This window comes from Acyrthosiphon pisum, chromosome A1 (assembly GCF_005508785.2).
Source record: "Acyrthosiphon pisum isolate AL4f chromosome A1, pea_aphid_22Mar2018_4r6ur, whole genome shotgun sequence".
Lineage (NCBI taxonomy): Eukaryota > Metazoa > Arthropoda > Insecta > Hemiptera > Aphididae > Acyrthosiphon > Acyrthosiphon pisum.
This window is the reverse complement of record NC_042494.1, coordinates 49,098,744-49,121,393: the sequence shown is the minus strand read 5'-3', so window position 1 is coordinate 49,121,393 and position 22,650 is coordinate 49,098,744. Positions and strand designations below refer to the sequence as shown.

General features: G+C 30.8%; 2 protein-coding genes across 3 annotated transcripts in view; one reads left to right on the top strand and one right to left on the bottom strand.

Annotated features, from left to right (window-relative positions):
• The window catches only part of LOC100163681 (DDB1- and CUL4-associated factor 6), a 10,914-nt gene extending 6,093 nt beyond the window's left edge, over window positions 1-4,821 (bottom strand). The window contains exons 1-5 of one of the 2 annotated variants that reach the window (XM_008183150.3): window positions 4,011-4,821; window positions 2,699-2,968; window positions 2,440-2,618; window positions 2,237-2,366; window positions 1,658-1,936 (exon numbers count right to left, since the gene is read on the bottom strand). In XM_008183150.3, coding sequence (XP_008181372.1) covers window positions 1,658-1,936; window positions 2,237-2,366; window positions 2,440-2,618; window positions 2,699-2,968; window positions 4,011-4,098 — 946 coding nt within the window. In that variant the 5' untranslated portion in view covers window positions 4,099-4,821. Of the gene's footprint in view, window positions 1-1,657; window positions 1,937-2,236; window positions 2,367-2,439; window positions 2,619-2,698; window positions 2,969-4,010 lie in introns of those variants that run through there. The other variant, XM_016803054.2, reaches the window with a different exon arrangement.
• A 157-nt stretch (window positions 4,822-4,978) lies between these two features.
• The window catches only part of LOC100165723 (protein fem-1 homolog A), a 30,337-nt gene continuing 12,665 nt past the window's right edge, over window positions 4,979-22,650 (top strand). Inside the window, exons 1-3 of the mRNA XM_029487212.1 lie at window positions 4,979-5,535; window positions 17,983-18,142; window positions 21,812-22,012. Of these exons, the coding sequence (XP_029343072.1) occupies window positions 5,464-5,535; window positions 17,983-18,142; window positions 21,812-22,012 (433 nt within the window). The 5' untranslated portion in view covers window positions 4,979-5,463. The remainder of the gene's footprint in view (window positions 5,536-17,982; window positions 18,143-21,811; window positions 22,013-22,650) is intronic.

Here is a 22,650-nt window from a genome sequence, read left to right as displayed (position 1 = left end):
TATTTTTCCTCGGTCATTTCTTTGGTACTGTTTTACTTCACTGCCACATTTGTGACATTGTTTTGCACAAGGTAGTAAACCATAATCTTGCAGGTATTGACAGTAGATCTTCGGTTAAAAAATTTTTATAAAATTCTTTAACTAGCATTTAAAAACTATTTTTTCAACTCAAAATTTAAAAAAAGTTGTATTACTACAAACGACACTATACCAACTAACCCAGTAACCTGTATTGTTACCTATATGATAAAATATATATCGTTATGAAAAATTAAGATAAAACATATAAATTGGTAGATAATAAATATAAATGATGCGGGATTCCCAGCTATATAGGTAGAACACATAACATTGATAGACCGCATACTATACTCATATTTATAGTTACGTAGCACACAAAACGGAGGTAGACCGCATATTGGGAGATAGCCCTATTCAATTTGTTTTTCATATTGATCACTTACTACTTATAAAATATATAAATCACTATGTCTAGAGTACCAAACAATTGGATGTGTAATTATGGGTGGCTGAAGACAAGGTTGAGTATCAGGTGCTGGCTGTTCAGAGGCATAGAGCTGGATTATGAAGTATAAATACAGTAGACAGAAGTTTTACAGTTAAGTCTTTCCTGTTAATTTAAATATTAAGTATATCCTAATAACTAACAAATTAACTATAAAAATGTATAGTTATTTTCAAATATTACACAAATATTGAACACAGAATAATCCAATAAATAAAGCGGGCAAGTGAGTACCACTCTACCGTGTATTAGGCATCATGTGGGTCACTGTAATGGATGTGTTAAATTTTAAATCAATGATATACATATAATCATTGTACACGAAAAACGATACTGAGAGAAGACTGTTGCCGGCCTTTATTATTAATCATTAATATTAATGTTGATTATCATTTTTTTTTTTTAATTGCACTATTAAAAACTTATATGGAACCTTGTATTAAATTTCAAAAATTATCAAAAATGTATCCTTCCCCATAGCTAAAAAAGAGTGAAAATTCTATCTATAACGAAAAGATGTATAAAGTATTTCTTATAATTAATTTGTTAGTATTATAAGGACTTACATTTTAACTACTTTTTCCAATTACTCAATAACTTGTAAACATAATTCATAGCGCCGGCTCTGTGGCCCTGAACAATGGCAGGGCACCCAGTACTTAACTTTTTCACCAAGCACTCAGTATTTATCCAGGTGTCTTATTCTTCACAGTATGACTAGGCCACTGAACTAAATTTAGTTCAGTGGACTGGGTACAAAGTGCCAATTATAGATATGAGTGCTGATGCTCTAGACCCGGGGTGGCCAACCTGCGACACATTTGATTTTATTCAATGACACGCTAGCGTCAAATAAAATTACTTAACATTTTTAAATATTTCTAAAATTATGTTTATAAATATTAATATAATATAACACAACAATAATGAATTAATTAATGTATCAATGATGTATCAAAATAACATTAATAATGTTATGTAATATAATATATTATCTGATTAGAATATATAACAAAGTCAGTCATTATAATAATCGCCACCATGTTGATTTTTATTTTTATTTGGCACAATATGGTAAAAGGTGGTCACCCCTGCTCTAGACACAGCATATAATGCTTCATAGTTTCATACCAGTAGATGGTCGAGATAAAGGACCAGTATCTGCCCAGTCACCTCTTAATCTTATCCGTCTGTATGGTGGTGGAATTGGCGCATTTTCTAGAAAGTCATTTGCAACTGCTGTCGTACAAGAATCTTTACTGAGGCTAAATAGATATATTTCTTCATAGGAATAGCTGGCCAACATGTCTTTGCCATCAGGTGAGTATGCCAGTGATGTTATACGATAAGCACGATGATTAAGATGAGGAACAGTAAAAGAAAATTCAGGAACAATATTTTGAATTAAATCTGAAAACAGATTGAAAATTAAATTAGTTTTATTCTACCAACAATTTAGAAGGCAAAACAAATGAAATTTAAAAATAAGCAATTTTTTTTTACATTACAAATTTACAAGCTAAGATTTTTAACAAAACCCATGTTTTAGTTGTAAATTAATATTTAGAACTAGTGTGAAATAAATAATAGTAAAAAGTATGCGCAATAACTTTATATTAAAGGTGATGTAATAAAAAAAATAGTTGCCATTCTTTAAAGATATAACCGAGAACTTGATGATAAATTTAGTATTGTTATCATATTATTTACCTTTTTTCATAATTTTTCTTCTGTCAACTATTCTAACCATACTATCTATTGTGGCAATTGCAAGTTGATAAGGTTTAACTGGGTTTATCGCAATAGTGGAAACAGGTTTACCGCAATCAATGAATTCATGCTATTTGATTTGGACACAAAAAAGTTGACAATAAGTAAAATATGCATAATCAAATAAGAATCATTTGATTTACGTTATTGCAACGTTGTTTAGTACATTTAACACCAGTTCTAAGATCATATTGACGAACTGTACCATCTTCACTACAGCTTAGATATATATTAGGCTCATCGGGTATCGTTTCCAATTTATAGCATTGGCTACAGTGGCAAGTAAAGAAATTCCATTCTGTTTCTTCTGGTCTTTCCAAATCTAATAGGTAGTAATATAAAAATACAAATAGGATTAAAAATACGTAAATTAAAAAATATCAAATATGCATGAATATTTACCAAGATTGAGAACAGAACCATCTGCACCACATGAAATGATACGGTTATCTGCAGTAGGTAAAAATTTTGCACAGAAAATATTGGTTTTATGTTTTGTTTTATAATCAACAAGAACTTTGTATGAAAATGGATTGGTAATCACTATGTGTTTATCATCACCAGCCGTAAGTAATAAAGATCCAGAATCGTTCCAATTCACAGAATTCACACATCCGCGATGAGTTTCCAAAATTTTTTCCAAGTCAAGTCGTTGTACAAAATGCTTACTATCTGTAAAAAAAATTAGCTGTTTAAGAATATGCTATAAACCAATGGCGCACACAGGTGGGTTAATGGGTCACAACATTCACAAGCCTCTTGGGATATAACATTTACATATTTTTACATAGTTTAACAAAATTCTGCGTTCTAGGAAATCATTATATGTATAACCACCCCTCTCCCGCCCAGGGAAAAAAATAATTCATGCGATACTGTTATAAATTATTTTTTTGTCAATTATCTCAATTTAAAATAATGTAGTAATTTATTTGTTGTACAACAGTTTTAATAACATAATACCATTGTTGTAAATAAATTGTTGATACACATTGAAATAGGTATATTAAGTACTAACTATTCTATTTAATGAGCAATAGATCACTATACAATTTTTCAGAAAATATTTCTTCATCGAAATATTTGATTAGTGTTATTATAAATTAGTTGTCAGTATCTACATAAATAACATAGGTACTAGTATACTACTATGTAAATGTAATAAACTAATGTCTAATATAAAAAAAGACAAAAAAAGGATAGATTGTAAAAACTCAAAATGAATATTCAATATGGTTGAAACATTAAATTCTTGATAGTTTTGTGGTACAGCCGTGCAAGATGAATGGATGTTAAAATGAGGACTGTATTAAGCACTTATCATGTTTTTTCCGTGTTTTTGTACTATTATGGTATTATATGGTTTTGAATAAGCATTGGTAGACAATTTGACAAACTGCAAATTTACAGCGAATGATTAATATTATAATATTATTTAGATCTATGGACATACACAAGACGTGCCAAGTGAGCAATCAAAAAGACAACTATGGGGTGCACAATTGCATACACAAGCACTTGGCACATCCCCACGGTCCACCGAGTCATGGAGTGCAATGGCGTAGACAAGGATTTTGTATGGGGGGGGGGGCTATAGGGTTTTTGTAAATTCATTTTTTTAAATATAATATTATAATATGGGCTATAGCCCCCCCCTCCTCATAGCCCACCATGGCTTAAGTCTATGACGGGGTGGGTGCGAGCTAAGACTTACTCTTGGCGGAGTTAATCACTTTCGCCGAGCCCTGGTCGTTGTAGGGCTGAAAGAACACGCTTCGGAACAATCCCTGTGACGGGAACATGGTCACGCGCTTACGTCAAACGGCTGCGCTCAGAACAGTTTGTCGGTGTGAACAATGGTCCGCGTCGTAGCCGTTAACCGTTCTCGTGGCGGCCGTTAGGTACGGTGCCCGGCGACAACAGACGAAAGGACAGTGGCCCGGTGCCAACGTCGAAAGCACATTAAGCATATATATAGCGAATTTCGCTGACGTCGGATGCTTTAAATAGCTCTCATGCAACTAAATAATAGTTTATATTTATATATACGTGATGCGTCAAATAAACAGTGAGAAGTAAAAAAATAACGATCAAATTGTTATTTTATTTTTGCAGGTTCTCTGTAAGTGCGTAATACGTCACTTCACCACAACAGTATTGCTCGCGACTTGCATTGTCATAAACGTCGGTCGGCGGCCCGGATAACGAAATAATACACATCGTAATCGATTATTAGAACGGCCGTCGACCACAACCAAAATATTATTATAATTGGTAAAATACTGAAAAACAAATTTAATTGAATATTAAATTCACAACGTATTAGAATATTAATGTTATCTACTATCTTCATCGTGGGTAAAATAATAAAATTTGTTTATCATGATCACAGGACAACGTTATGGTCGTGGTCGAACCGGGTAACCGGACCATGGGATAGACATTAACCGGACCGTTTACCGCCAGTGCGCGCCCGTGTGTTGCGTTCTCCAAGCGATCAGCTGTGGCGGCTGACGCTGCCGCGAGTCACTGCTGCTGTCGTTGTTGCACCGCGGACACTGCGGACGCGACTCAAGGTCAACCGACAATAGCGAGCGGCCGTCGCTATCATAGACGTCCCATTGCCACCGCCACCGCCGACGTTTTTTTGCGTTCCACTCACGTCCATCGGTTCGTCGACTCGGCCGACCGCCGTCAGTGTCAGTCGTCGCACCGCCGATTGCCGCACGTCAGTTTGGTTTTCGTTTCTGTTGAGCGACACTCGTCGTCGTCAGCGTCGCGATATCCACACGACCACCGCGCACCACCGAGAGTATTTCCGCGAATCATCACCCGATTCTGTAAGCGATAGACTCTGCCCGAGCTTGTGCGCGCGCGCCCCCCCGTGCGTTTCACTGCGACCAAGTCCGTTACGTGTGCGTGCCCGATTTTGCCACGATTCGGTGACTGTCAGATATTGTTGTAATACTTTTGTTGTCACATCCCGTCGGGTTTCGCGTCGCTGTCTTTCGCCACCCCCGTCAAGCCGTCGTCCGGGTCAGTGCGTGCCCGCCTGTTGTGTCATATTTCACTGTACGCCGACACTTGTAAACACGGCTCTCCGGACGCGCGCCTCGCGGCTGTTGACGACATGCCATCGTGTTAGGTCCGACGACAGCGGATGTAACATGAACGACATTGAAACGATCGCAGCCTCGGTATTCTATTCCGCCAGGGACGGACGGCTAAAACGATTGCAGGTGAGCGAAGGCGACGTTTAGTTAGCAATTACTAGTTACCCCCAATACGGGGGTGCGATCGGTGAATGGGGTGGGGAGGGAGGGGGTTGTGGTTGTGGTGATGATGAACTGTTGAAGGGCAAAATGATGTCGGTGATTGCAATACGCAATCGGTGTAATACGTGTGTTATCTGTTGTATAGTTGTAGGTATAGGTATATATTTATGAATAAGGTTCTGTGGACAATGATCGATTGCGGTCGGTTAAAGTGCTGCCGTCAGTCTGTCCGCTGACTTTTGGTATTCTTCACCTTGGTCTCTGCACTTTCCGTCTTGCCAGTCGATAGTTTCAGTTGTTCATGAACACAGTGTGCTGCCCCTTACCCCGTATTGAACTTTTTATGACAGCGTCTATCCCGGCATACTTGTATTTTGGATAGCTTTTCTTTTTCCTGTTGACGTTTCCCTTGATACAATTGCCAGTAAAAATATCTATACATCTAGGTAAATGCATTCTCAATTGATATTTGTCTACACCGGAATAATAGTAAAATAGTTTTTTTCTCACATTTGGTTAACTGATTAGTAATTGATTGTATACCTAGTAAGTTTGTTTTATTAATATACAAATACCTTCCAGGTCAGAAAGTTTTTTTGAACTCAATTAGGTAGCAGTTTAACATTTGGCTTAAATATTTAAATTCATCTTTGGCTTTGACATTTAAATGTCATTCTTTAATTGCATAAGACTAATATATTTTATTGTGTATTTTACAGAGGTTATCTGGGTACTAACTACATTCCTTACTTATAAAGTTTAAAAAAATGTTTGATGTATTTATTTTACAGATTTTAAATATGTGTAAGTACCTACCTATCATAAGTTTAAAATCAATTAGGTATGTTACGGACTTTAAAAGTACCTACCAAACTAAATAGGATTATCAACCTTAATTTCATAGTTATTAAAGTTGTAAATTAAATAGGTAGGCAACCCATTAGATAATGTGCTCATTTATCAAGGCATTTACCTAATAAGTTTTAAATAATAGTTATTTTCATCATAAAAAAAAAAATATATTATAATTTTGCTAGGTAAAGGTAAAATAGGTGCCTACTTATGTATATTATCTAATTTAAAAATGTTATTAATCAATTGGTTAAATAGAATATTATTATATAATACATTGCTGAAAACTAGTGCATTGTTTTATAGCATAATATTAAAATGAGGTACATGCCAGGTATTGCTTCACCTTGCTACATAATATTATGCCTTCTAATTATATTTAATCAATATATTTTTCCATCATAATCCTTTTGTTTGTACCTACCTATTGATGTTTTAAGTTTACCTACTTTAACATAATAAGCACAACTTGTAGGTATATAATATTATTATTTTCATATTTTAAAAGTAAGTTTATGATAATACTATTTTATTTTCAGATTTCTCTTAGTAGATATCTTCCTTTTGTTGTACTTAATACTTTCATATATTTGTACTACCTACTTACTGGTTTTATGTTTATTTACAAATTAGATAAACAAGTGCCTACACACCTATGAATAATAAAGTATTATAAATCCCATTTGAATTTAAATACCAATATTAATACATAATTATACATTTATACTGACATTTAAGAATCTTAATAATGTGAACTTTGAATAATGGTATGAGTTATTATTATGATACCTACTGATATAATATAAAGTGAAAACAGTTGTTATTTTCTCAACGAAATACATACTAACTATTAGGTATTAAAATTAGTTAACCTAATACGACCTAATATTATAATATTATGTATGTAAATCGGAATTTGGGTTTTCTCGAGTGTTTTCTAGATTATTACTTTATGAGATTAAAATATATAATTTATTTTTCAACTGACATTGTCAAGGTACTATTTTCATTTACCGCCAGTGACATTTTTTACACTGTACACAGTACGTTGGGGTTCTTTGAAATTCAATAAAAGTAATTTAATTGTGTCTGTATCGACATCGCTAATAAAAAAAAAGTTGGAATCGTTTCATAATTCGTTTAGGAGATAAGTTATAGTGTGTAGGGTACCTCGTTGCATGTGTATGGTAAAAGATAATATTATGTTGTATAATATTATCGATCGAACAAAAACAATTCGTCGTCGAACGTTGTCTACGTTTTTTTTCTCGTGCAAGTACCTACACAGTACACAGCCGACGTGTGTAGTATGCCGTTTGTATGAAATGTTGATAATATGAAAGATAATAATAAAACCCTCGAAAAAACCAATTTTATAATTATTACGCGTGTTCAAACACCGTCGCACGAAACGCACTCGTACCAGTGTATCGTACAATAATATTATTATGTAGGTTAGGTTATTTATACTATTGGTAAAATGTACACAATCGCCTCGTTTATTAATTAAACAAACGATCAAAATCGTCCAAATAACTTGAAACGACAATAGTTTATTATTATAAATTTTAACGTTCACGTTTAATTAATAATAATATTATTATCGTCAAATAACATTAATTGCACCGCGAAAATAACAAAAATCGCGACCGTTTTTTTTGTTTTTTGTTTTTCTCGTACGCAATAAAAAAAGTATGTACCTATATAAATAATATAACAGTTTATACTATTTTCAGGCGGTACTCCGCGGCGACGCTGATTGTCATCATCGTTTTATAAATATAATATAATAAATTAATAATAATAATATTATTATCGTAGTACGCGCACGAACCCGAATAGTATTGATACAATTAATGCGCGTCGACGCGACGTGGGGAAAAAAATTACGTACGGACGCATTGATCGTACCTATATTATAATATTTTAATTGCGCACCGTTAAAATATAAATCGGACGTTTTGTGTTTTTCTCATGGTCGCCACGTGACTGTGAGACGGCGGCCCTCGATTTTTATAATATCGCGTTTTTATCGTATATTATTAGAAACCAAAAGAAAACGACGGCGGTTATCGTCGCAGAGTTTTCGGAACGAATATAATATTATTATTAAAAATATAAATGAAAACGGCGGTGCGTAATAATGGGCAATAGCTGCGTCTTTTCGGTAGGTGGCGAGTGTTGTTTACCGCGCGTGCATTTACGCAATTACAGCGTAAACAAAAACCTCCGTCTGGTCTACGTTTCTGTCCCCTGTTCTCTTGGCCCTTTGCCGCTGTTGTTTGGCTCTCGGTTTGCTTACTTCAATACAATAATATTGCATTGTTGTTACGTTTACTACAACGATATTATAATATAATAATACTTAAACGGCGGCCGATAACCCATCAACGATGCCCTATTAAATAGAAGAGATTTTTGTTCAGGTCCGTTTTCTCCGCCAGTTTTCGGTAGGTAGATATAATTTTTAACGATTCGTAACACTCCACAACACTTATCGCGCGGCTGAGATCCATTTTTATTTTTATCACCGTGTCCGGAGCCGATTCGATATTTTAAAAAAAATCTGTATGTACCGTGTAAAATAAAAACGTATCCAACAATTTCGTATTTACGTGAATGGTAATAATTTATCAACGTTGTTTAACTGCGTTCCACAGCTGCTGCTGCTTGCCGGTTATCGACTTCCACGGTTCCTCGCGTCGTTACTTCTCTTATCTGAATAGGTACCTACTTAAAATGAATATAAATAATCAATCATATTATTATTTAAGTTCATTATCCTATAACAGCTTTAATATTATTATGTTGTACTTCGCCAATATACATTTTACGTTTTTGTATTAATACATTATACATTTATAACTATAAGTAGGTATAGTATTAAGTAAGTACGTCAGTGGCTGCTATATTATCTAATCATTAATGTGTAACGAAAATTGATTAAATATTATACTCACCCACTCTTTGTCTAATATAATAATAATATATCTAACATAATAATATTATCTATTCTTTGTTTTGACTTGTAGAATGTGGTGATAACGTCTCGGTAATAAATTACACAAAAGGTCAACGCATTTTTTAAAATTTAGAATGAAATAAATTATCGTAACTATTTATAACTTATGAAAGTAACGAAGTTACGAGTTTTGTAATAATCCATGATAATCTCAATAAGTATAAAATAGGAACTTTGGCACCCCCAGTGTTTTCATTGAAATCGCGCACTTGTGTGTATAGTCGGGCACTCCTTGGCCATGGGATATGTGAAGTACATCCTTAAACGAAAAAATACGATATTATGTTACCGATACGTGGCCACCGAGTCAGATGAGAATACCTATAACACCTATAGTGCCTATAATTCCTATAACCTTAGTTATATCTAGTATAATGTATTATTCTTGTTTTTATATTCTATAACTCGGTGTACGTTGGGACGGCTAGGACGGCAAATGGCAATTATACACTAATTATTATTATTATTATCCTAACGTTGTAAACACGACAACGATAAGCGAACCGTTGTCCGTCGTCCAGTTCTTAACTTCTTTCCGCCACGAGTTTTGTTGCGGTTACCAACAGGCGGCGGCAGCGGCGTCATCGTCATCGTGTCCAGCTGTAAAAACGGGTTTCTTTGTGCGCTCGCGAGTTATTTTCATATCGTGCCGGATACCGTCGTCAACGACGCAATTGGTTTGGTTGGCGACTGTTCGTTTTTCAACGAGATCTCCGTCAGTGTAAGAGATACGGAATAATAATATATAAAAAAAAATAATAATAAACGTTGGCCGTCGTATATCCTGAATATTAAACTCGTCACACACGTGTGTGTGTGCGTCTATATTATGTATATATAGCAATAGCCTACCCTACCCACTTGATGGCCACCGCTCGACGCTTTCTTTCCCAACGAATAATAATAATATTATTATATTCAAATATTCAATATTGTTATCGCCGGAGTCGTGTTTACAAGGTTTGGGTGATCGGGTTCCCCCGCCCCTTGACCTTTATTTTCTATTAAACGACATTTTTAAAAATAATAACAATATTCTGTATAATAAAATAACACAAAAACCGATAATCCGCTACACAACTGATAATACTGTGGTCTGTGAAATGGTACGATGAAAACATTTCGATTTCGTACTGACAACTGTTCTGTACCATTTTTTTACAAACAACAAGTTGAGTTTGTCATCGAGGGGTAATATAATACCAGAACCAAATAATATTGTGTTAAACGTATAGGTATATTTTAAAACTGGTAGTTTCGAATTTTAGATAATGTTTTTTCAGTAATAATAAGTGGACAAGTGGTGTAATGATAATATATGCCAACAGACAAAAGGAATAGTCAAAAAAGGTCTTTGTTACCGAAGAGAAATCTAGTTGGGGGAAATACAAAAACCTTTGATAAAACTGCCTACCACTCTGGTATTATAATAATATATCAAACCCGTTGTATTATATTAACTGTAAAAGTTAAAAGTCAAATTACAGTTTGTTGTAGGACTATACCTAATACCTATTACCTAGTTAAAAAATAATGGCCCCAACATTTTGTTCCCACTGTTTGATATTATTTATGTATCATACATTAAACTGCTTCCACTAACACAACTTACACTACTAAGTACAACCGGCTATGTCTGATCTTTTCGTTATAAATTCTTGATAACGGTTTCCGCGACGACCGTTCCATTTTCATCATTCTTTCTCACCGAATTCAGTGTTCCAATACCAAAAACTATAATATTCTTCGTGTAGGTACGAAAATACAAAATAAAACATATACTCGGCTGTTTTCTAATGATTTCTAATCAATTCAATAATATTGATTTTGCAAATACACGACTTGTAAATGAGTACCTAAATATTATTATTAAATTTTTAAATTAAATTATTAATTATTATAATTTAATTTTAAATTTTAAATTTAAGAGCTTAAAATTTTGAGTTATATTTGTATATTTCTACATTATAATTATAAGTCACTTTTATCACTTTTTATTTATACCTTATATCCTTAAACTGGCTAATATAATAAATTGTATACTGACCATTACTGTACTGTCGACTAAGTTTAAGACGACTTTTTTAATGCAACTTTCGTATTTATTACAAAATATACTTGGAACACGACTTCTTGCGCAACTTTTGCTAAATTGACCTATCCCTCTACATTCTTTGTTAATAGTTTCTTATACTTAGTGTGTTCGGCCAACTAAAATAGGTTACAAAAAAAAAACTTCATTTTAAAATGAAGACAATTTAAAAAAAATGTTCTACTCATTATGAATTAAAGCGAGTTGTTCAACTTCAAGTGGTTAGGTTCTTATTAATATTATAATATTAATAAGTATACATTAAATATTATAATATAATAGGTAGTAGGTATACATGTTACATTGTTACCTATTTATTGGATAAATTAAATAACGAATTAGCACGAAAATATTATAAATTGTAGTACCTAAGACTCGGTGACCTATATGATAAATGCCTTTTTCAATTAATTATACAAATAATATAGGTAGCATATTAGATGAAATATGACATTATGACAACGTATAAAAAGGCTTTTTTAATTAAAAATTGTATACATTACCATACATTTTAGTTCGATGTGTTTTAATTAATGCTATAGGTACTAGCAAAGTACTATGAATTATTATCGACTTCCTAGCTTTAACTAAAATGTATCGAGTTTTTAATGGTTTCGAGAATGAAAAATTTTTTTACGCGTGTCCTTTGTTTGTTTTGGTAAACTAAGACAAAAGTAATGCTACATATAATTAAGTATATTATTAATAATATACTATTTATATTGTGTGCATGCAGTACCTAATCCAAATACGCAAATACCAAATAAGTACAAAAAAAAGTTGTTGAGCTAATAACTCAACCGTTTTGGTAATGCTTAGGGTTATTTAGTATACTGTATACGTAAATTAATTTATTTCTCAAATATACGCATTTTGTGTGTGTAGCAGGGTCTACGACACACGTGTATTGAATTCGCACGTGTTCCGGGCTTCTTGGCATAAACACTACTATATACATACGTCTGATAATTATTGCGCTTGGTCGTTGGCAAGGTTGTTACACGACAATACCTGTGTAATATTATGTTTTGCTTCCTTGTTTCGTTTTTACTTGTTGAATCATGATTAAAATATTATATTATTTAAACCATCGTTGATATAAAATAAAACGCAAATGACGGGTGAATGGGGATAGGAATAATACACTGTTCGCTTTGTGAAAATAAAAAATTGTGCATAGTCAAACGAATTAAATTTATTTTCAATTTGAAACACATTACAATATTACAATAATATATTGTGTAGCGTGAACGCGTGGTACCTGCTACTTCATAGGTAGGTTTCACACGATTGATTTTTATTACGCTAACGTAGCTAACGTCAATTAAACAAATGTGTTTCTGTTTACAACGAGACACTTTTTTAAATACTGTTAACGTCCGCACTATATTTTACCAAATTGTGAGAAATAATAAAACCAGACATTGTTGTGATATAATTTTTAATTCCAATTGAACCCATTTACCTAAATCTATGTAACTATTGTAACTGTATTATTTTTTTTCCATGTTCCTACTTCCTGTTCTACCATAAATATTTATTCTACTTCCTATTATAATATGTAGAGTTATTAACTACTTAGTTTGGTTTTATGTATATAATCTGTGTTAAATATAATTTATTCCTCGATTGAGCAAATAAACAAAGCAGTAAACAAATTAGGCATAATTAATTTTTATTATTTAAGCGTCAACCATCACGTAGTACATAGTTGCTTACATTAAATCAACATAATAATATGATAATATTTCTATAGAGTTAGGTATTACGAAAAAGTCATCGAAATTAAAGTTTTTGTTTATTTTATTCCTATAATATTATATAAAAATACAAATATTGATTACATTTTAAAATCATACTAAATAATTAAACTAATTGCTTAGCATAATTTATTCAGTTAATATAGGTACTTTTAATTTTAATAAAAAATAAAATGTAATTACTTATAAATAACTTAGTGTGCCATACAATTTTAATTTTTAATGTAGAATTATCACCAATAAACAAAGCATACTTTTCTACATTACAGTTAAAAATTGAATATCCCTATATCTTATTATAGCCAATTCTAAATGTTCAACATTATACACTTACTCATCAACCATCAATGCAAATAGTTAAACAAATAATCGCTAGGTATACCTATGTTAGGAGATTTTTGATTGGCGAAAATGTAGGTATTGCATAATAATTGAATGAATGTAATCAGCAAAATTAGATTAAAAAATAAAAATGATTACAATATTACTTATATAATATATATTTTTAAGAGGCTTCATCAGAACAAGTGACACACCTTTTGTTTGTTAAATAATAAATATAAACTATAAATCATAATCTACATTGTTTTAACTAGACGTTTAGTTAGTGCTTCAGCTTAAAGAATGACAGATGGCAGTATGTACATAATTTAATGAAATAAAAACTGCAATCATTGACTTGTGCTTATTAAAATTTGATTGAAGAACCCGTAGAAAAACAATTTTAAATAATAGAAAAATGGCTGGAAAAATATATTTAGTGCTCTTCTATGCAAAAATAGCCTTGTCGTTAAGAAATTATAGGTACATACTAAAATATACTTTTCATTAATATTTATGTATTCAGTAAATTATTGACTGAAACTTGTATTCTTAAAAAATAATAAATGACAACTAGGTATATAGTTATATTTTTATAAATACCTGTATATATATTATTATATTCTAACTAAACTAAAATTGCATAGGTATTATAATTGTCTACTCTAGTTTAAATTTTCAATTAATATAACACATAATACCTATGTTTTAAGCAGTTATAATCGTTTTCCGCAAAGCATGTTAAATTAGTATCTTATATACAATATAACTATGCATGAGTTACCAATTTATAAAATATCTTTCAGTTGACTCACCATTCAAAACCAGGAAACAAAATAAATTTCAATTATCCTTCAATAGGTACATAAAACTAAAATTGTAAAATAGATTTTAACGTAATAATCTGTTCTTATGACACCAATATACAAAAGGAATTGTTTATTTCATTAAGATAATAATATAATATATGAAGTAATCTCAGTTACACATGTTATTTTCTTTAGCCAATCTCATTTTATAAATTACGTTGTTTTGTATCCATATTTATATAAATTAGTATTAACACAGTGAAATTTCCATATTACAATCTCATTGGAAAAAAAAAATGTTTAGGCAATATATAAAAATTGGTTAAGAGGATGTCAGCTCACTATTTGTTTTCACTCTCTGTTCCACGCGCAACATAAACAAAACACATTTATGCAGAATCATTTGTTCTATATTTTTAAGTAATCTTAGAGTAAAATCATCTATAATAAAAAAAATAGAGGATAATTTTTTGGGGGAATGACATATCGATTTGTCTAAATATTGTCTCAAAACAATTTAAACATAATTTAAATGTACAGCATTATTTTGTTTATTTTGAAAATCGAATACAAAGTCAAATAACAATAAAATATGAAATCGATATGTCATTCCCTCAAAAATATTATTATCTATCTTTTTTATAATGGGTGATTTTACTCTAAGATTATTTAAACATAGAAAAAATGATTCTGCTTTAATGCGTTATGTTCATGTTGCACGTGGGCCAGAGAGAGAAAACAAATAGTGCGCTGACATCCTCTTAAATATATTATCATACATTTTGTTTTAGTTCTAAAAGATATTTTGTTGGATGGGGGAGGGGTAGCAGTCGTTAGTTATTTTAACCAATACATACAAATTTTGCTACTGAAGTATCACTGTATGTATACCTAACATGCTAACATTAATATTTATTTGATTTATAATAAAATATTTGTTATCACTTGCTAACCTTACCCATATAAATAAATCTTGAAAGTATTAAGTAATTATAAAGCCTAATAATTGATTTTAAAATCAAATTATAACTCACTTGAACCCCAAGCCTCCCTTCCTAAGTAAATAGGGCTGTTTGGGCGCCTATGATGTACACTTAACTATTATAACTACTATATTATTATATCTTACATGTTAAAATAAACTAAGTAGATTAGAAAGGCCATAATGGATAATAAAATATGGATTACCTATAACAATGTTATAACTATTTTTAGTTAAATCAATTAAATTCTCTATATAATAATCATTAAACTTAGGGCCAGTTATACCATCTCCGATTAAAGATAACCGAAGTTTAGTTGGCTGAATTTTCCCGGTTATAAAATCTGTTATCAGCTGATTAAGCGTAATCTAAGTGTAACCGTAGACAGTACAACTGGCCCTTACAGTTATCAACAATAATTTATTATAATTATTATAATTCTATAAAATTAAGTTCACAGAATGCATAATAATAATAATAAAGCTTTCTATGGCAATGACTAGGAAGTGAAAGGTAGAATGACATTAGATGTGATTCACAACTTTGTAGGTATACAACACACATCACAGTCAACATAAAAGTTACATAGTGGACAGTTCAATACCAAGGTCAATATTTTTTATACCGATACAACAGTCTATACTCTTTAGAGTCTGATCATGTGTATCTATGTGGAAATAAAACAATAAAAACTAACAAAATTAATATTATTGATAATTTATTTTTTTTTTATTAAATATATTACCTGTCTGTTATAAGTAGATATTCGTTATATTACTTATTTATAATATTACAGTGGGTCCCAACCTTTTTATATCCGCATACCATCTACACAGTTTGAAAATTGTCAAGTACCATTCAACCAAATATTTTTTTTTTTTTGTTTATCAAAAATGTATATGTTATTTTACATGTAGGTATGGAAATTTATTTTATTAGGAATTACACAATTTTGGTAATATAAGAATTGAATGCATAAAAAAAAATGAAATATGTACAATTTTTATTTATATTATTATTAATATAAAATAAACCAAATAATATTTATTGTGAACACCTACCTAAGATCCATTCCATTTTTTTTTATAAATGGAGATTTTCTTAGCGTATCACCAACGAGCTTTCCTCGTCCCACAAGTTGAGAAACACTGATCTATCACAATAGTTTTGAGTCAAAACTTTTCACTTTGATCAAAATTAAATCAAGTTAGCTTTTCACTTTATCTCCTAATTTGAACAGTAAAATGCAAAGTAATAAATGTACAAAAAAACAAAATATAATCATTAATCAAACTGTCTTAGAAATTGCATGCATGCATTTAAAAATATAAATCAATTTAAATTGTTAATAATTATTTATTTCATTTGAATATATTTTTTCTAATGTTCACAAGTTGTCAAACATTTATTACCAATTTGCTACATTTATTTTTAATTAATTATTAATTAAAAAAATTCTAGTTAAAATAGTGCTAATGTTTTAGTTATTATACTGTAATTAATTTTATTTAAACTAGACATTTGTATTTTATTTGGTACCTACTCAATAACCTATAACATGTTAATAATATGCTCTTGTATTTTTAATATTTTCAAGGTAAAATAATATCCTTGTTAAATGTGTTAAAATAAGGTACTTTATGTATAATCCCACATATTTATAAATCTAAATTATTAACAAAATATTAGCTGATTGAAAATCTTGCATTTCTTATAATTTTAAATAAATTCATTAAACTTGTTCTATAATAATACTTTTTATAAAACCAAATTACACGTAGTTGGTATTATCGAGTTTAATTAAAATTAATATTTTAATTATATCTAGTTATTAATTTATTAGGTACCTATAGGTTAGGTATATATCTCATTATTCAAAAATGTTAAACAGGTTTTATATTTACAATTTTTAGCTTATATTGAACAATGATGTACAACTATCTACTAATCTACATAGGTATGTTATGTAATTAAATAGGTATATTATGTGAGTGTTTCATATAAGGTATGAAAATAAAAATTGTCTTCTTATTCATTATAATTTATCTTCTTAAGTCTGTCATCAATATTATCTACAATATAAGTAGGATAACTGAGTTCAATGTCTGAATTGAGTGCAGATGTAACTTATCAATATCCCATTAGATTTACTTTGAAAAAATAAATGTACTGCTTTGTCTCCTTGCTTTCTTGCCTCTCTTCCTTTGTCTTGTTGGAATCATCAAACATGTTCAATTATCCTCATAAACGTGTTATTTTTTTTATCGAATTCATCTCAGTAATTTATTTGGATCAGCCTTGAACTGTATGAAATGACCACAATGTTGTACCATGTATGGAAGTATTTATTTATCGACAAAGTCTAGTTGCAGGTAGCCCGTTCCCTTGACCCTACCTTATAAGCTACAGTACACTTATGGAACTTAAAAACGTGACTGAACTCTACTTCCTGGTGGTGACGAATGTTTGCCAATTTTAGGGTTTAAAAGTCTTGATTGTCTAATGTCTTCATTAATTGCTCTTGAATATAACTCAGTTTCACCATAAATGACCTTAATATGTTTGTTTTCAGTTGCTGTTGGAAGGCAAATCAGCGATGGAAAATGCTAAACTGTTGAAAACCACGACAAATGGCGCTACGCCATTGCTGATGGCCTGCAGACACGGCCACTACGATATAGCCTTGTACTTAATCAAAAGACACAAAGTCGATATCGAACAAACAGGCTCAGGTAATAAATTTATCAATGCTCGATGCATAACCTTTTACTATATTAGGTACGTCCTTTGATAACGCTGAAATTCCGATTTTATCTATTTCTTTTATAAATATTACATTTAACAAATCTACCAAATTATTTACTTTTAAATTCCTAAAAATATATTATTTAAACGTTCTAATATGTCTATTGATAATTTATTTGAATCTATTTTATCTCAAGTATTTGCATATGATAATCTTTAATTTAAAAATTTTAAAAATATAATCGACTTTATGATATTATATTTATGAATTTTTATAGAAACTAAATTACCTAGTATACATTTAAAAACAACGTTTTTCTTTTAGTGTGAAGTTTAAATTTGACGAAAAAATATAAATTTTAAATGAATTTATGGACCCAGATATTGATAACTATTGCTATGTTAGATACAGTCTATTTATATAGTTCGTATTTTGAGGACCTAACACCTAGTAAACACATTTGCATTTTATTTGTAATTAAAATAGTTATTATCGATAAATAAATTAATAAGTGCGGGTTTAGTAATCATTATATTTCTAAACTTAATCTCTAGTTAAACTTATAGCTTAGTTTGTAATTTTATTTAAAAAAAATTGTTTAACAGCTGTAGACCGATAACAGTAATAAATAAATAAATGAACATTAATCTAACATTGCAAGAACCTATTATTATCTAATACTTAGATAAAAATATTTTAATAACTATGTTTCTCTGTGTCTGTTTATTGAGAATAAACTAATAAGTAATAACTTACTATACTGGAACCGCCCAAGCTTTAAGTATGAAATTTGGTCAGTAGTTTCGTTTTATGACCCACTAAGAAAGGATTTTCCAAAATTTGAATTTTATAGACGCCCTTCAACAAGGATTTTGAGATTCACGACGGCAATTGAAATTTGTTTGTTTATAAATGGCTATCATTGGTTACTCGGGCAGTCGGACAGATGAGGTAAAAGCTTGCATCAAATTGTCGCGTTTACATGGCCTCGATTAAAGAAACTATATCTTAAAACCAAATATATTATGTTTCTAGGCTTCTAGCTTATAATATACTCAAAAACTACTCAATTTGATTTTGATGAAAATCTCTATTTTTGATCTCGTTTAGACGTGTTTAACATAATTATCATATTTTTTAATTATTTAAATTTTTATTCAATGTTGTATGATGTAATATTATAATTCAAATAATTTCTACGGTTTGCTTATAATTACATAAACGTAGTTAACTTAACTTGCTGCTGTAATTATTTTTATTATTATTTAAAGCTATTTAGATACTGTTTTTACTGAATAGAAATTATTCATTATATAGTTTTTATTATTTTAACTTCTCAAAATAAGATAAGTTTATTCTGTGTATTGATCATGTTGGAAATTGCAAATTATAAAATATATTATAAAATATTAAACTAGTAAGTAATAAACAATACAAATATTTTATTGCTAGCATTTAAATCGTAAATCCCGTTAAATCCGTACATTTAAAAGCATATAATTCTATAAAGCATTCACTTCATACATATTTCTCATAATCAAAAAAGATCACAAATAGCTTTCTGTTATATATGTATTATGTATTTTGGTTTATTCGTATACTTGTTCAATTTTGTTTTTAATCAATTACATTTTTTGTATCGTTGTAGTCTAGTTGTAATATGTATAAAATATACACTCAACTATAATATATTATTATAATCAGTAGCTGCTCGTGGCCAATGGGTTTATGAAGAAATAGTGCACAATTATACATTTAATTACGATAATAACACGTTCATATTATTGTAACAATTTCTTCCCTCGTTAAATAATAAATATTATATTTAATTGTCGGTTATAAATGAAAAAGCAATAAATACAATAATATATGACATTATGCCAGTTGTGTATCAATTTATTAGTTGTTTCATTTAAAGTTTAACCCGACGTAAAAACAACTTGGTAAAACATTAAATCACTTTAAATAAGAAAAAATTGATTGACCACAAGACGTAATCTTTTACCAAAGATTCTTTAGGTACGTACTACGTGGTATGTGGTATGCAAATATGCCATGCGCATGCACGCGCCGCTGGCAAACGGGCGGCCACTGCGGTCTACAGAGTTCAGACTACAGACATGTCTGTGCAGGTCCGTTCGGTTTGCCTCATGTTTCGACGTGCAACGGTTCTCGTGTGGTATTTATACGTTTTAGTCAGCAGCTGCCGTGACACTATATAATAGGTGTCGAGTGTCGACTGGTCTGTTCATTATTATTCATTACAATTTACAGTTTACACTTTACAACCGTGGTATTGTATTATACTACCGTACCATTGAGGCAATGAGGCCCCGAGACCGGAGCAGGTGGTTTCGTGTCCAAAAATGCTATTGTAGATATTTTTTTACTCTATAAATAATCCAAAGTTACCTACGATAATGTTGAACCAACGGCTAGGATATGTTTATCATCGTTAATTGTGTTGATGAGTAGGAAGACCCGTAGCAAATTTTGAGATTTTTACAAAAACATACTACTGTCAGATCGTCAAAGGTCTTTCTTCAAATTTTAAAATATCAACAAAATTATTACTACACAGTGTAATCCTGTGTTTAACCCATGTACAATTTAACTTAAGCGGATCAACAAGTGGCAACTGATTATTATTTTTTTCATATAGGTATTTATTAACTGTGTATTTTGTGATAAAATAATTATAAATACAAATTTAAGAATGCATATTTTAATGACATTTTTCTCATTAACATCCGAGTTCTAGTTATTATTCACTATATTTCATAATTAACTGGTGAATATTATTATTCTATATTTTTTATTATTTGGCGTTAGGTGCCAAGTATCTACCTATTTAGTGCGGGACGCCGTCAAATTCGTAGCCTTGTGCAAAATTTACCGATCTTGTGTCTTCTAAAGTTATAAATATAGTACCACCATTTTTTTTTTCATTTGTAACGATTGGCTTTTTAATTCTCTGTCGTATTTGCTGAAGAGGGAGATTTGCCAACCTCTACTTTGAATGTTTGATAACAATAAATAATGAAAGATTTAGAATGAACTATTAAGTTCTTAGTTTTTATAAAACTAAATAGTTCATATAAGTATAAATAAAAAAAAAATGTAAATCTTCAAATTGCATTTGATAATTAAAATACTACAAAACATTTCTTTAGTTCATTCTATAAAATTGTTCCTAAGTAGATTTTATGTGACTTATAGAGCATCGATTAATGATTATAATACATAGGTTATGTTAGGTATAAATGTAAATATGGAATGTATTTTTGGAAGAAGAGTGCATGATAATTATTGTATTTCTCAACAATAATTCGTGGTCGTAAAAATACCTTGAACTTAGTCGCGCTAAATTTGTGTTACCTACCTATTTATTACAATTTATTTATTGTCATACTGTGTTCAAAAATAAAAAAATACCAATGTAATATGAAGCTGCACCCAGAAAAAATTATTTTATTTTATTATCAAGCCAGGCTTAGATTTAATATTGTTGTAAAAATGAATGAATCAGTGGTATTCAATAAGTTGAGTGTTTAGGGAAAACATTTTACTATATTAATATAACTTGTAAGTGATTGCAGCTTAAAACAGTGTTAATAATGAAGTTTTTGTTTAAAACCCTGATTTTTGTTCGCAGTTATGTTTGACGGTGAAACAATAGAAGGAGCGCCACCGCTATGGTGTGCGGCCGCTGCTGGACATCTGAACATAGTTAAACTGTTAATCAGAGAAGACGCTGTGGTGAATTCTACGACCAAAACGAATTCGACCCCGTTGCGCGCTGCATGCTTCGACGGACACTACGAAATTGTGAAGTATCTTGTCGAACACGGTGCAGGTGTGTTTGCTATTCGTCTGTGTACATCGTTACTACTACCTAGCCGTCCTACCTAAAAAAATTTCCCATTCTTAATCCCCAGGGAGAGAGCGTTCTAATCGATTGAGAATACGACATCGTAGATGCAAACGCAAATGTGATCGGGTGCCACAAATCACAATGTATTATTAATTATTATATTATAATAGTACCTACACATATTGGTACAAATAAAAAAATAGTTAATCATTAACAATAAGTTAAGTTTTTATATTTATGGGTGGTATAAAGGCCCGCAAACATTGTAATAAATTTGTGGTGGTAGCCGGTCCAACTGCATTTTACCTCTACCGATGCAGTGTGTAATGACCTTTGAAGATTAATTTCGAATATTGTCGATTAATTCACGATTTGCGCATGACTTGTAAATCAACATTAAAAAAAAAACACTTCATGGACATAGGAGTGTAATTTGTACTTGCATTTTTTTAACAGGAATTTCTCTAGCACCTCTACTAAGCGTTGAATACTCTAGGCAGCGGAGTAGATACGATTTTTTTCCGGGGGGGGGGGGGGGGTTAAAATATTATTTATGATACAAATACAGGTTACAGTTAAACCTAAACGTCATTTTTATTTGTTTCAAATTGATATAGTTA